This window comes from Eleutherodactylus coqui, chromosome 6 (genome assembly GCF_035609145.1).
Source record: "Eleutherodactylus coqui strain aEleCoq1 chromosome 6, aEleCoq1.hap1, whole genome shotgun sequence".
Classification (NCBI taxonomy): Eukaryota; Metazoa; Chordata; class Amphibia; order Anura; family Eleutherodactylidae; genus Eleutherodactylus; species Eleutherodactylus coqui.
In genome coordinates, this window is record NC_089842.1 from 178,502,730 (window position 1) to 178,518,701 (window position 15,972).

General features: G+C 41.0%; 1 protein-coding gene across 2 annotated transcripts in view; it reads right to left on the minus strand.

Annotated features, from left to right (window-relative positions):
* LOC136632981 (cytosolic phospholipase A2 epsilon-like) overlaps positions 1–15,972 on the minus strand; it is a 47,202-nt gene that overhangs the window by 20,113 nt on the left and 11,117 nt on the right. For both annotated transcript variants that reach the window (XM_066608325.1, XM_066608326.1), the window contains 9 exons: positions 13,458–13,498; positions 13,053–13,095; positions 11,840–11,900; positions 7,957–8,141; positions 7,035–7,136; positions 6,575–6,612; positions 4,872–5,007; positions 2,288–2,424; positions 570–792 (listed from right to left, as the gene is read on the minus strand). In XM_066608325.1, coding sequence (XP_066464422.1) covers positions 570–792; positions 2,288–2,424; positions 4,872–5,007; positions 6,575–6,612; positions 7,035–7,136; positions 7,957–8,141; positions 11,840–11,900; positions 13,053–13,095; positions 13,458–13,498 — 966 coding nt within the window. The remainder of the gene's footprint in view (positions 1–569; positions 793–2,287; positions 2,425–4,871; positions 5,008–6,574; positions 6,613–7,034; positions 7,137–7,956; positions 8,142–11,839; positions 11,901–13,052; positions 13,096–13,457; positions 13,499–15,972) is intronic.

Genomic DNA, 15,972 nt, shown 5'->3' on the forward strand with positions numbered 1-15,972 from the left:
AGCTCCCGCCCCAGCAGCTGATTGGGGCGGGGAGCCTGACAGCAGCAGGGCAATCAAGGAGGTGCTGGGGACACGCCCCCAGCCTTGCAGAACAGACCGTTACCAGGGAAGCCAGCTAGGTAGTCAAGTAACTAGAGAAGCAACTGCTGCCTCCCTAGCAACCCGGCGGTGACCAGTTTTACAGCGGCCCGGGGAGATTACTAGAACCGGGGCTCCCCTACACCGCACTCCTGTAACCCGGGTGGCATGACCGGTGGTGCGGGCACGGCGGCCGCGAGAATTGCTGGTTCTGACAGTCTCTGTTTATATTGCATGTGTACTATTGTGTCCAGTTTGGACATATCGTATATGTCTGGGTCGAACGTAACAGTATGATAGCTGGGAGTCCCAATGATCACTAGAATAGGGGCCCTGAGCCTCTTGTTTCTCCTCACCTGGACAACCGAATCCAAATCTGACTGCCTTTTTAACTTCCTTAAAATTAATGTCAGATCAAATTTTGATCAGTTTGCACTGGAATAAATAATCAAAGAAAAGTCCAACTGGCAGATAAAATTCATATATCTTACCCCATCGTACAACATTGATTCAAGTATTAGACCCCAAAGGTCAGTGAATGAAGGTTTCTGGCCATCCTTGGCAGCCTGCTGGAGCTCCTTGCGATAGTACTTTATACGATCCATTGAAAACGTATGCATCTTATTTTTCGTCACATGCTTTTTCACTTGGTTTATGGTCTCCGACATCTTGTTTTGTGACCAGTTAGGATCCTCAAACAGTTTACTTGTGGTCCTAATTAAAGCATAGGTCAATGTTAATAAATCTGACAAATAGTTGAAGTAACCCTTTGGCCTCAGTTAGGCGGGCGTCTTTATGTGCATATGTTACCCGCATTTGCGATCCGCATCTATATATAACCAATAGCTGTCATTCAATAGCTGAGTGCTGTCTCTGATTGGTCACAGTGTTCAGCCAAACAGAGGCAGCCCTTTCAGAGGGCAGGGATTTTAAATCCCCACCTGCTGAAAGCACTTCAAAGCAGTGCAAGGAGAAGACCCGACTGAATGCGCCTGAGCCCCAGCAGCTGCAGAAAGGTGACTATATGTAGATTTTTATTTTTTACGCATTTTAGAGATGATTTTCAGGGAAGGGCTTATATTTAAAGCCGTTCCCTAAAAAAATCACTGCAGGGCTTGCAGGCAGCCCATTGCTTTCAATGAAGCCAACTGTAGTGCTGGCTCCATTGAATTCAATGGGAGATCATCGTGCTTCTCTGCCACAGCTGTCACAGCTGTGGCAGACGATCGTGATGTTCTCAGTATATCAATGGGGCCGTTGCTGCCGCTGGCCCCATTGACCAAAGGTGAAACCCCTGGATGTGATGGCATCCAGGGGTTTCATATCCAAGGAATGTGACAGCTGCAGCAGGGGATGGAGGGCCACAAAAACGCAGTCAAGTGAATTTTTTTAGGCATGCGTTTTTGCTCACATAAATTCCCCTCCTTAAATATGCCCGTCTGACTGAGCCCTCGTTGTCATTGAAGGATTATTCCAATTAGTGGATGAAAAATATTCCAGTAAGTGGATAGTTATTCCATTCACTGGATGGGTGAAAACTGATAAATTGGTGGGGGGAGCTGTCCGCTGGAATCAATAAAAAGGAGATTTTTTTAATACAATTTGTAAATTTCAATGTGCAGGGTTTCAGATTTTCTCCAGTAATTTAAAAGGGAACCTTAAAGCAACTCTACAGTTTCAGGACAAAGTTTTGTGCCAGAACTGAAGGGGGCAAATGGGAATATTACCTGCAGTTGTTCTTCTTTCTTATCTCTTTGATCTGCTGGTTTCAATTCCCATTTGTGGCCCCTTCAAGATGGCTGACACAATCTTTAGTCCACCAGTGTTAGACTACCAATGCACTACACCTGCTCCTTGATTGGCCAGAGCTGCTCAAGTGATCATCACTAGCCAATGAGAGAGCAGTGCATAGTGTATATTAGTGAGACAGAAAATTGCAGCAGCCATGTTGTACAGCCCAAAACTGGTGTCAGAACCAGTGGATCAGATGGATAGCAGAGAAGAACAAGTGCAGGAATCTACCCAACCACAGAATTTTGTCCTTAAACTGGAGGGTTACTTTAATGTTGGAAGTCCTATAAGCCTGTGGTACCAGCTGGTCCATAAAGTTTGGATCTATAATTAGAAATCCTAGGAAATACATGCAAAGATACAATATACAAATTCTGCTACTATTCCATTAAAATAACCTCTTGAGAACATTTCTTACCATGTAGAACCAGAGGCACTTGCTATGTATGTAACACAGTCCAATAGACCCATGTTCTGAAGTCCACACAAATGACTGTACAAACAGGCCATAGCTCGGGCTCCTCCGCCTGTTGCCATCACTGCCACAACTGGAATCTATAAAGCAAGCACTAACAACGGTCAGCAGTTTTCCTTTGACTAACCCATGTTCACTGATGATCACTCTAGCCAGTGAATGTATATAATTAACCAACATACTAGCCTCAAAGGAGCAGGCATACCAACTGAACCTCTATACATGGGCCAACAAGGCAAGGAGGCTACTGCAGAATCTGCTATAACAGTACATTATGTTAGATGCCCATGCCTAGAACCTTGATACAGTGAACTCAAGTGGGATGATGGGACAAATGACATTAAGGTTTAAAGAGAAATTTAATAGAAAAAAAAGTAAGATCACTGTGGTTATTAACCCAGAATGTTGAAGATTCATATAGCATTTGTTGAAGATTAACCCCTTAAGGACATGGCCCTTTTTTCCCCATTTTCATTCCCCCCCCCCCCCCCTTTTAAAAAAATAACTCCTTCATTTATCGATCGACGTCGCTGTATGAGGGCTTGTTTTCGTGGGACGAGTTGTATTTTTCAATGGTTCTATTTTTGTACAATATAATGTACTGAAAAACTTTGAAAAAAAAACCCTGACCCCGCAGGACGTAAATGTACGTTCTGTAGCGGGAAGGAGTTAAAGGCTATGTAAACCTTTGTGCATGAAAAATCAATACACACATCTTACCAAGTCCCTACAGAGAAAAAAGGATGCACGTATCTGTTTGCATTGAGTTTCTGGCTGGAGGGCAATCTCAGCAATGATTAGCTGGTCTCTCTCATGTAGATGCACAAGTTCAGCTCCCCCCTCCTTTCCTCTTTTAAAGACTGTGTAGTCTAACCACAGCCACTCAATACTACACACAGAGGCGTAACTTGAAGCTCCTGGGCCCCAATGCAAAACCTGTAATAGGGCCCCCAACTCTAATGCTTTATTCATAGTACTGGGCACCCTATGTGGAGAAGAGAGGCCTTATGGGCCCCCTAAGGCACCAGGGCCTGGGTGCAACCGCATCCCCTGCATTCCCTATAGTTACGCCCCTGACTACACAGCTTATCTCTCCTATCTCGTCCTCTGAGAAGATGCTGGTCCTGTTCCTACTCATTGCTGATAAGAGCAGAAAACTCACTGAGAGTGAATTTCAGCCCTCTGTAATAGTAGCATTCTCTCCTCTCTGACCTCCTGATCTCCTTCACCATCCTCCACTACTGTCACCCAGCCCTCTGCAATAGCTCAGTGGAAAGGCAGTAAATGGACGTTCACAACAGGGAGCAGGCTAGATGTCAGTTTATTCTGACTGACAGAATTTCCTAAATGTCAGTCCTCCAGTCTGCAGTGCCTTGGAAAAAATACAAGCATAGAAATCAAATCAAACATATTTTATGAAAACCAATTACAAAAAGTCATAATTTCCAAAAACACACAGATTTTAAAAAGTGCAAAGTGTACATAGCCTTTCAGTGGCAAAAGTTTTTGCAAGACTGGCACTGGTGTGGTGCAGAGCTTGCATCAGTTTGGCCTATGACAATCCCACTCATCTTGCTTACCAGACTGCAGAAAACCTAAAGGATGTGTGATGACTGTGTGCTAAACAGTAGATGCTGTGTCTGCAATACGTCACTACTGACAATTATTTCAATGGAACTGCAAGGGAGAAAATTCAATTTGCTTGTGTCTTAGAGGCCTGATAAGAATTAAATCTATACTTAACATATATCAGTATCTTCAGTCTCTGGTTCTTCTACTGAGAGTTATAGGATGACAACAACTCAGGAATCGTAAATGGTGGACAACTGATGTCTGTTGTGTACTAGGATCTAAGACCCTCTTGGGCAAACTGTTAATACAATCTACTAGTCCATAACACAAAGGTGTCCGTTCAATCATAGTCAGGCCACCATTTTTGCAATCGTGGACTTTCTCAAGAAGACTGGCTCAACTGTAACATAATAGTAAAGGCAGATAAATGCCTTGGTATCTGCTACAGTCTGCAGTCTGTGTAATAAATGAATAGAGAACCTATTTTGGTTTGTACCCAGGGCTACATTAGAGCAGTTGCATAGTCTGATAACCTTCTCTTTATGGCCTGCTTTGTCTTTCCTCAAAAACAGACATTGAAGCTTATTTCTGCAGACTTGCAGCACATTGATAGCTGCTCCCTGTTACAGCAAGAGCAGAATAATTACAGTCTATAGGCAAATAAATCACATGTGAGAGAATAAAGGTCATTAAAGGGGTTTTCTGGAAATTATGTATTGATGACCTATCCTTGAAGTGATTGTGGTGCTTGGATGAGTGCTGCTGTCACTTCTCTGCATACTATGCACAGCACTGTACATTTTATAGTGGCTGTGCCAGGTATTGCAACTTAGACCCATTCAACTAAATCGGATTGAGCTGCTCTTAGTCGATGTGACTGCTAAGAAACTGCCACACAAATACAGGTACAAATAATCCTCAATATTGGGGAATCTGGAGATTACAAATTGCTTACCTCTTCACCCACTAAATCCTCTTCCAACTGCAGTATGTTTTTCAAAGCATCAGCTACTCGTCTTTGGCGTTTTTGAAGGAATAGTTTCTCTTTCTCACATAAGTCAAACCCCAGTCTCACATCAAGCTTCTCAGGACTGAAAATACATTAATTTATAAGAGTAATTCAACTGTGAATTGAAGTGTGCTAATTCATTTTACATTATTATCATTTATAATACTAGATATGCATTATACTTTCTGGTTTCCTTTTCATTAGGGGAGATTTGCTATGAGATTATGAAAATTATGAGGTTCCTGTGTAATGTGGTAAGAGAATATCATTATAAGAATAAGTTAGGTGCTTTTACATTTGCTAATCACTTTGCCTATGTGCAAAAGTTCTGTATATCATCTAAGTAATGCAGCTTCCATCGTCTAGTATATACTATACCTTCATATTAATGCTACAATACAATGTAAAGAGATCAAAGTTCATCCTATGATCTAAACTGGTGGTCCCCAACTATTGGCTCAAGAGCCAAAGATGGCTCACAACACCCTGCTGTGTGGCTTGCCATAGGAGTCTTGAGTTATGACTGGCAATTCACATTATTTTAGAGTCCCCCCATTCTTCGGCACCGACCTCTGTTAAATTTGGCTCCTGATGATTTGAATCTGTTAAGTAGGCAGGCTCCAATACTTGCTATCAATCAAATCTGACATTATCCATTCACAGTGGGTGATGGAGACCACCCACTTGACAAACTCAAGGCGCTGGCAGACAAATCTAATGGAGGTTGGTGAAGGAAAATTGGGGGAATGGGGAAATAGAGACAAAAGACAGGCTGCACTAAAATCAGCAATGCCATAATAGCAAAGCTATGCAGCCAGTCCTGCTGACCCAAAGACATTGCAACTCCTCTATAAGTAACCGTGAATAGGGTTACTAGCATTCCTTCCGAAGAGTATTAATAAATACAACAGCATGTTAGTTACTACGTAAGCAATTCCACAGCATATTCTTCTAAGGAGAGTTTTCTTTAAGGGTCCACTCACACGGGCGTATTTTCTGTCCATATTATATATGCCGGTATGACTGAGGCGTAAGGTTTATATTTTATAACAGCAGATGCCTATGCTATTGCCAGCAGATGGCGCTCTAATATCTATTAGCGATGGCCAACTATGTTTACCAAGGTGATCTATTATATTTATGTATTACGCTTATACATTTTGACAAGCATGACTTGTTTCAGTATAGTCAATTTAGATTAGCTGGTAATTCTGTTTGTCAGCTCCATAATTTACCAGATGTGCATGGAAAAATACTTTCTAGAGCTACAAAAATTTCTAATGTAAACTATAACTCTTATATATCAAATCCCATAGCCAAAACTACATTCCAAAACAGGCGACTGATCACTTGTGATTTTAGTTGCAAGATTAGGCGAATCCCATAAAGGTTAAATCTAACATTTTATTCAGGATCTCAAACTAATCATTAGAGATGAGCGAGTATACTCGCTAAGGACAATTGCTCCCCCTATAGTTACACCCCTGATCCATAATACATTTCCAATTTCCATTTCTTGGACCCAGGATGACGAGCAGGATCCTTACTGCTGGTCTGTGGATTTAGAACTTTTTTGTATATTGATATGTTTCTACTTAGAAACAATTACAGTACTTTTGTCTGAGAACTGTACTTAGAAAATACCTTACCATTCATTTAATTTGATTTGCGTGTTCAAAGGCTTTCCCTGAAAGAAGAACAAAAATTATTTAGTCACAGATATTACAGGCTTTTTCTTAAAAAACGTCCATAAAAGGATATCGTTGTTATTATATTCTTATAGAGAGGCAGACCCACAAATGTGGCTCTCCAGCTGTTGAAAAGCTACATTTCCAGCAAGCCCTGACAGCTGCATCCTGGACTCCAATACAAAGTTTTACCAGGACCCTGCAACTATTAGGTATTGCTTTTACTACTGGCGTCATCCTATGTGGTACAGGGGCTATTAGGCTACGTCGGGTACCCAGAGGTCATGTGTGACTGCAATGTCTGCACCCCTATGGATAGACCCCTGGGGATGTATGAGGTATAATTTGTCTGTTCTGGTCAGTTAGTTTGGTTATTATGCAAAATAAAAATCGATTAGATTCCAATGAAACTGTCACTTACCTCCATTGAAAGTATTTGGACATTAATATCATTCTCCATAGGAGATATTAAACTGAGTGGTATAGTGGTTTGAGTTGAACGATTACTTTCTGTTTCATCGGTCTGAAAAGCAGAAGTAAAATAAATAGTTGTGTACCAGAATTCTGTGGTTTCCATACAAGTAAATCTAGAACCATTTCTTAGAACTGCTTCTTAAAAAACCTGATGCATTAATTTTATAGTCCTGAAGTTGTTTAGTTGTACTTTTTCTGTGCAGTTTAATGTAGTTTTATTTCACACAATGCATAATATGAATACAATCTTCTTAGAGTCGCACACATTTTGTCTCTTCAGGCTACTCTACTGCTTAGGCACTTATGCTCTATTCTTATGTTTTGGACGGTAAATGGTTGCAGTGGACACATGTCAGGACGTCACTCCTGCAGCAGGAAGTAGGGAACTTGCAACAGTCGAAACAGCAGTGTCGAGGATCGGGTGAGGTAAATATTTTTTCTTTTATGTTTTTACAGTATTCTGAACTGGGTTTTTTAAAATCATTTTTTACTCTTAAAAACCCCTTACAACTTGACTTTTTCAATACTTTTTAAGTGTCATTTAAAGTTTAATGCTGCCTGGCCTTTGCTTCAGACCATTTCTGTCCAGGGGGCCCTCTCAATAGCCAGCTGCCTGGCTCCTACCTTGGACTAGTGTGCCAGCTCAACTCTTTGAGCCAGGCAGACATGCTTACACAGTACTAGGCCACAGGCAGTAGGAAGAAGCTGTAAGATGATTGGAGGCTGGAAGCCCAATCCTGGTTTAAGGCCCACAGGGGGTTTCACTTTTTCTCCTGCTTTTGAATGAGCATTATAAAACAAATCAACTAACGCTGTTCCACAGCAAACTATACAATGGTCCCTTATTGAGAATTTACTAGGCAACTTACAAAAGTTACATCAAAAGAAGAGTAAACTCGGTCCAGAGACGCTGTCATTTCAGATCCCAAGTCTCTTGGAAAATGGAAAACAACAGTTTCATGTGAATTGAGCTCATGACCAGAGTCTGATTGTAGTAAAATCTTGTGTGAATCTTCAAAGGAGCCTTGTACAGAGAGAGACAGTTCTGTTTTCTCTGCGGACACATAAGAGAGCATAAAATAAGTCATAGTAGTAGAGTATTACCATAGTATTTACAACGGAACACCATACTGTAAAAATCCACCCATCTATCTATCCATCCAGCCATCCAAGGCTGGATTTATGTAACTTCAGAACAACCCAACTACTCACATGCTTAGCTGCACAGACGTCTTATAATGCAACAGCAACGAAATTGCGAATTGTGCGATCATATGACACACACAATTGCTGTAGTCTGCTCCGTCCAGGAAATGTCAGCAACAATCACGTGTTTGTCACATGACCACACAACCGAAGGTCGAGAGTGTACACATTACAGCTGCCGGGGAGCAATACAGGAAAGGAGTATGGACTGTTTTATTACATACATGGGGATGTTGGGGTACGTATTTCTGAAAGAGGGCATTATTTTTAAAAAGGGGCATTATTAATAAGAGCGTTCAAAGAGGTCAATTTTCCTGAAAAGTGGGCATTACTTCTAAAAGCGGGCAAATGGACATTATTTCTAAAAGGGGCAAAGGGTCTAAAGGTGGAAAACAGGTGCATTATTTCTGAAATGGGTCAAAGGAGGCATTATTTTTAAAAGGGGGTATTAGTGAATAGGACAAAAGGGGCAGTATTAATGATGTAGTGGCCCGAAATATATATTTCTATGAGTTCTCCAAGTTTATCTGTGCGTGGAGTTTCATTATTTTACCACCGGAGAATCATCAGTGCGAAAGGAACAGTGGCGTCACACATGAAAATCCATCCAGTCCACTACAATTATTCAGGTAACCGCCACCCGGCATTGCCTGGAAAGGCCTAGCTGTGTCTTGGCCAAGCTTCCGTACGGCCCGAGGAGGAGGAGTCTGGTAGAGTCAACGTGACAAGTGACACCTCTACCCCCGCCAGCTCCTTAGCATGGGCCTTGTGTTTCGGTCATCGTGGTCACTTAGTGAAGGCAAAAGGATGTATTATTTATGAGTGGGGACATTAAGAAGGCATTATTGCTATGTGGAGGCACTTTTACTGTGTAAAGCTTACTATAAACATTACTTACTATGTCGGACTTACAGGGAGAACAAAAATGAAGATTGTAATAATACATTAGTACTATCTTGGGTACTATAAAAGGGGAGATGTACAAAGGTGTAGATCACGTACGGTGGGTGATGGAAAACGAGAAGCCAAAGATGTCTGCATGTCAAATTCCACAGAGGCAAGTTGTGACCGGAGAAGTCGTCATGGTGGTTTGAACCGGATACAAGAGAAAAGGGGAAACTGAATAACTCCAGTCAAAGAGGACATTACCTATGCTCACTGGATATAACAGTACTGTAATCACTTACATGGTCTGCAAAACACCTGTGTGAAGCTTTTATCTACCGTTATATGGCCCCTGTATGTACTGCTACAGATTTACTACCGCATGTGTTGTGACTCTGTCACTCAAGGGCCAATATAAACCTGGAGCTAGCCCTGTTGCCAGTCATTGTTACAAGGCCAGTTGAAAGGTCTGAAATTGACTTGCAGGAATGCTGCCTTCTGGCCCTGTAGAGGCATTGTTCCACCTTCCCATTTGCATACATTTCCCAGAAGAGCAAACATGGCCTTAAACGTCTCCTCACACCTAGTAAGTGCTCTGCCTAAGAAGACACTTTATCCCTCCTAACCCAAGTCATATGCCTTCCACCCAGCCAAGTCCACAACCTACTGCACACGGATGAGGGGCCAAACCCCAAAACAGCCTCACTGTGCATGGTTATTTTTTCCTTCTGGAGAAGACTCTGGTTTTGGCTTATATTCCTGGTCATTGTTACAAGGCCCGTTAAAAGGTCAGACATTGACTTGTAGGAATGCTCCATTGTAATGGCTGGCGCTGAATAGGCATTATTCCATCTTCCTATTTGTTTAAAGTACTGCCGCATTACCAGTGGAGTATACCAATAAGCAGTGAAAAAGAAAACTAGACACAAGATGCAAGACAGTATCACACAAATAAGTTGCTATTGAGGCTGTATAGTATACAAATTGTTATGCTCCAAATGCTATTGTGTAGCTCTAGGCTTATAGTTTTGGTGGCGCTGAGTTTTGTCTCCTTGTTATGTCTCCACCTGAGATAATCCTCTATCACACTTTATAAGTCTATTGGTTGTTATGAACCACCCTGTGAAATTATGATTACTTTGTCTTAGTCACTTGTTTAGAATTCACCTGCAGCATAAAGGTATGTATGTTCAGATGTTGCACAGTTGTCACAGTTTATCACCATGATTACTACAGAACTGCGTTGAAAATTATGGAAAACAGATTGCATTTTGCTGCGAATTTGCAGTGACTACGGCAAAAAAAAAGCAACCAATGCGACATCCAACCAGGTAATAGTATTTGTATTAGCAGATTTCAGGTAGTCATTGATTGAAGGTTTTATTTGATCTTAGGCCACCTGCTGGTGTGATTGGACAATTAGAACCAAAAATTTGTCACATATTTATGGTTTATTTTTTTTCTACATATGTCCCTGTTCTTCCAGTTCCATCTGGCATGTTGATGTTGGCAAGGCATCCTTTTCCCCTTCAATTAATTGAAAGGGTGAGGCAAACAGCCCTATTTTTCCTGGGATAGGAGGTTTAGTTGGATTGTCGGGTCATGAACAGGTTCGGCACCAGCACTTGGCAAAGCTGGGCGGATTCTGGGACCCACAGCACTCCAGTGGGCCAACTGCTAGCTGCCCAAAGGCTTAGATTTGTCCATTGGGGAGCTAGTGAAAGTTCTAATGGGCACCCGGACCAAGCTGCAAGGGATGCAATACCTGTTATGGGCAGCTGACTTTTCAAATGCTGACGCTGGAGCCATGGTGGTTGCACCAGCTACCATGTTCCATGATACACCCTTGCTGGATATTCTCAATATAACGACAGCTGGCACTAGTCTAAACTGAGTAGTGTGCGGTTGAGACTGGAGGAAGTCTCAGAGGAGCATCGTGGAACACGAAAAGGTTAGTTTTTAGGGGTTTTTTGCATTGGTGCAAAGGGAGCATTTTTAATGGAAGGGGAACACTGTACAAAGGGGGGATGGAATACTGTGTTGAGGACACATAAGGGGTAAAAATGACTACTGTGTAGGGGGAACAAAAAGGGCAAAAGTGACTTTGTGGCGGGAACAAAGGGGGAAAAATAACTACTGGTTTGGAGAACAAAAAGGCAAAAATAACTACTGGGTGGGGGAACAACAGCGAAAAACTATTGCTATCTGGGACACTATGGATGGTAATCATTACATAAACATTCAATATTGTGTAAACAGAGATTGTAAAGGATAAACAGGAAAAAAGATAAGAGAGCAAGAAACCAGAGGGTGGAGAGGGTGGAGATAAAGAGAATAGTGAGAAAAGAGAAAGAAAGTAAGAATAAGAAAAAAGATATAATAACGAACGAGTGATATATGATAGCTAGAGATGAGCGAGCACGCTCTTCTCGAGTAACTGCATTTTCATGCGAGCAGGCGGGGGGGAGGGCGAGAGAGATCTCTCCCCCACCCCCGAGGCCTGCTCGGACGAGAATGCAGTTACTCGAGAAGAGCCATGCTCGCTTGAGTAACTGCCTTATCTGAGCGTGCTCGCTCATCTCTAAGATAGCATGTCAAGTCTGAGAGTTAAACGTTCCTTAAAATCTACAATAGAGGTCACCAGTCCCTTATCCTACATACTTTTAAAGGGTTCTTTCCTTTTTTTCTGCACTTCTACTTGCAGAGCCACCATCTCAGGACACTGAAATAAATGTTCATCGGGATTATTTTATGCATTTTGATTTTGCTTCTTTTTTTTATCATAGATTAGTTTTTACATCATTACCAAAACCTTTAATGGTTACACAGTCTTTCTTTTTGTCTGTAAGGCTGTGTTCATAGTTTTCATAAATTTTTTTTGACCCAATGGAAACTGCATCAAAAATATGAGCAAAGCACTGGTAGACATTCTATTCTGAATATGGGCATTGTATTTACATTGATTAACTTTACAAGCAATTCAGGTAATAGTAGCCACCAGTTGAAGATAAAGTAAAGGGGTATTCCATTATCAGCTATCCACTGGATAAGTGATAACTGCTAGATCAGTGCAAGTACAACCATTGGGCGTCTGGTCTTCCTCTTTTAAATGCAGTAGCAAGCATTATAGCATATTTCTGCCACTTGAATAAAAGTCTATGAAGCTGATGGAGATAGCATAACATTGCACTTGGCTATCTTCATGAGTCCCCTAGACTTTGCAGTGACAACATACATGCTAGAATAATTTTCCAATCTAAAGGGAGCCACAGGATCCACATTCTGACGATCTTGTGGGTTTCATTGGTCGGACCTGCACCAACCTTACCAGTGGATATGTGATAATTGCTTATAACTGGAATATCCCTCTAAATCCTTGGTCCTGTTGTCCTCTGTGCCATCAGTAGGATACTGTATCAATTTAAATGAGCCTTCTGTCTCTCCCTGGGTAAAGAAGAGATCAGGATTTGCTCATGACCATCAGAAGAACTTCTCCTCCTTCCATTAATAGAATATAAATACTGTATAAATAATGTCCACATTCTACAGGGGGCTACAATTTACAGGCATTTGCTGTCCTCTACTATCTGACAATTGTAAAGGAACAATTTAGGTTATACCTCTATAGAATATACTTGCTTTAAATGCAATTACATAAATTACAGATGAAGACTCAGCAAAGGTTTACTATAACATAAGTGGTGAAAGGTAGTTCTAGAATTACTGTACGTATTTCATGTCTATTTTACAAATAGTAGCAGCCTGTCAAAGTCCCAGAGTTCAGAAAGCCAGAAAAACCTACATGCTAGCTGTGTATGCAGTAGCACACATGATATTGGTATTATAAATTTTGACACATATTTTTAACACTTACCACCAGGACTCCATTAGTAGTGACTTTTTTCTGTGACTCAGGGCTGTAAAAAGAGAATATGTACTAGTCATTTTCTGGAACTGCCCCTCACAGCATAACAAAAATTGATGAATAGAGTGTATTTACATACAGTATATTATAATACACTCCAGTTGCTTAAATTATTATCACGGCACTAGAGAACTGGCCCTCTGCTTCCCCTCTCACAGCATGCTGTGTCACAGAGACAAGCCATGCATTGGCTTGGATTAGTCAGTCTATAGATCTCACTATCAGTGCTTTACGGGAACAGGAAACTGGAAGTTTCAAAATCTCACTTTACATAAAAGACTGAATAGACACATTTTCATGTATCTAACATTCTTCTGGTTTATAAAGAATTTTTATATTAAGTTTTATACTCACATTATGACCAGACTAAATTCCACTTGAAGCTCCTCCTGAACCTATCAAAAAAATACTTTACAATCTTTGTAGTTTTAATATAATTTCATCAATGTACATAGAATTTGCCCAACCCAACAACCCCTCTATAAGAAAGCCAATTTCCCTCATTCTCAGCTGATGTTGCCTGGAGAATGCTGTACATGACCACTAATACTGTATTCAAAATGATGGATGAGCATGTAATATGTGGTTGTGCCACGTCCTCCAGAGCAAAAGTCATTATTTGCAGTATCATTCCATGCTGGATGACAGAGGGAGAGGCCAAAACAAGGCTTTATCTTTTTGACGATGGGTTGTCCTTTTGAACTTCATTGATGTAAAAGCATCAAATTCACTTATAATTACAATTACCATTAGGCTCTTTTTAGACAGTACAACTCTTATTTGCATGAGCGGATGAGCTGGTGACGTTATCATGCAGGCTATTATGTTTTAATATTTAATAATCGTGATATCACAATACAATGTGCTATGTCTGCAATGTTCTCCATATGTCAAACATTTTTTTTTATGTTCTGGGTTTTAATTCTAACTAATAGAAACTATTCATTGTAAAGAAAAGTGTTTATTTTTATAGATTTTTTTTATTTTTCTTATATTAATCAAAATTTTTTTTTAATTTTTCTATCTACAAACTGTACATTTATCAGTACACTAATATTGTTATGGCATACATGACAAAGTATAACAATGGGTGAGAATATCATCAGACAGCTCTAGGGATTCTCTAACCCCTTCAGTGGCAGGTTTATTATTACCATGTCCTGACTTACAGGGCAGGTTTTTTAAATGAGTCAACAATGCAATTTAATCTTGCAAGTATTTGAAAGTACTGTACTACATTGACAGTTGGTATTATGGCAAGGAAATCTCCGGGGCTTGCTGCACTCAGTATGCAGTAAAAACCCCGGAAGATTTCAGATGACACCTCAGTGCTCTGCACATTTCAGCACTAGAGCTGTCCACGGAAATCTTCCAGGGTTTAACTGCATAGTCCAGGCATGCCACTAAAGGGGTTAATGGTCTGTGAGCTGTCTGCACATACAAGGTATGAACCACAATTAAATCGCAGGAAGGTCACAAAGCGGGGATCCTCTTTAAAAAGTTTCCATTTGAATGCCACCATCAGTGTTGATCAAAGCATTCAGAAGGATAAAGGGGTTGTCCAGTTGTAAACTATTGATGGCCTATCTGCTGAATAATAGGCCATTAATAGTAAATTAGTGGGGGTCTGCAGACCAGGATCCACACTCATTAGCTGTTCACCAGACCAATGCACTTGTGCACTGAGCTGATTTCTGCAGGATGCAGACAGCGCTATTCCCAGACTTGGTATTGCCGGGAAAGTTTCCATTGAAGTGAACGGAAACTTTACATGTAATACCAAGCCAGGCCACTGCAGTGAGAATGGAGCTGTCTGCTTCCTGCAGAAATCAACTAAGTGCACAAAGCACAGCAGCCTGGTGAACAGCTGATCAGTGGGGGTCCTGGGTGGCAGACCCCCCTCAGATATACTATTGATTGCCTAACCTAAGCATAGATTGTCAATAGTCTACAACTAGTCAACCCCTTTAAATAATAGAGAGTGCAGGTTTCTGTGATCTTCCCTGCTGGAGCAAGGCTACAGATGTCTTTTATAATCATTGCCATGCTTCTGATCACATGGGTACAGTGCCCATACAGTCAGCATGAAGAGTATGCTCATTGAGTATGAGTATATTTGTCATGAGTCTGCAACAGGTTACAGTCCCATGTCATATTATTGGATCCTAGCAGGTATTATAACTTTTGTGTTATAATCTTTTTTTAATTGAAGATTTTTTTGTTTCAATAAACAAACAAGTCAGGTCTTGCAGGACCCCATAAAAATCAAGAAATATATATAAAAATAAATTACGAAAACATAGCTGACCGAGCCCAGACTTTGTGCGAGAATAAAATTTCCTTTGCCTATCTTGTCACATGGTTTGTCTCTAATACAAACGAACACCTAAGAATTACCCATATCGACACAGGCTTATCTTCATTGATAGATTATATTGATCCCTACTCCAAGATAAATGAAGAGAACAAAAAAAAAAACAGAAAAAAAAGAAACAAACAGGGTTGTGGAGGGTGGGGGAGAAGTCAGGTATAACCATCCCATGGTCAGTCCGATGTGTTACCACTTTGTAGACCATTCCAATCTTAGTTTCCCTCTTCTTGAGCTATCAATGTTTATGCAAGTTTATGGAATTTTATGAAAACAGGGTCTCGAACTCCGTGGAGGACACAAAGTCTAGCCAAGGCTGCCATATTAAGAGGAATTTCTCCATCTCTCTATTACGTTCGGCACAGAGTTCTTCCATGTGGCATAGTTGTGCCATTTTTCTGCTGCCATTCACTCATGGAAGGCACATGAGTCGTTCGCCAGTGATGTGGGATCACCACCCGCGCAGCTGCCAGACAGAATCTAAGCAGTCCCCTTTTCTGA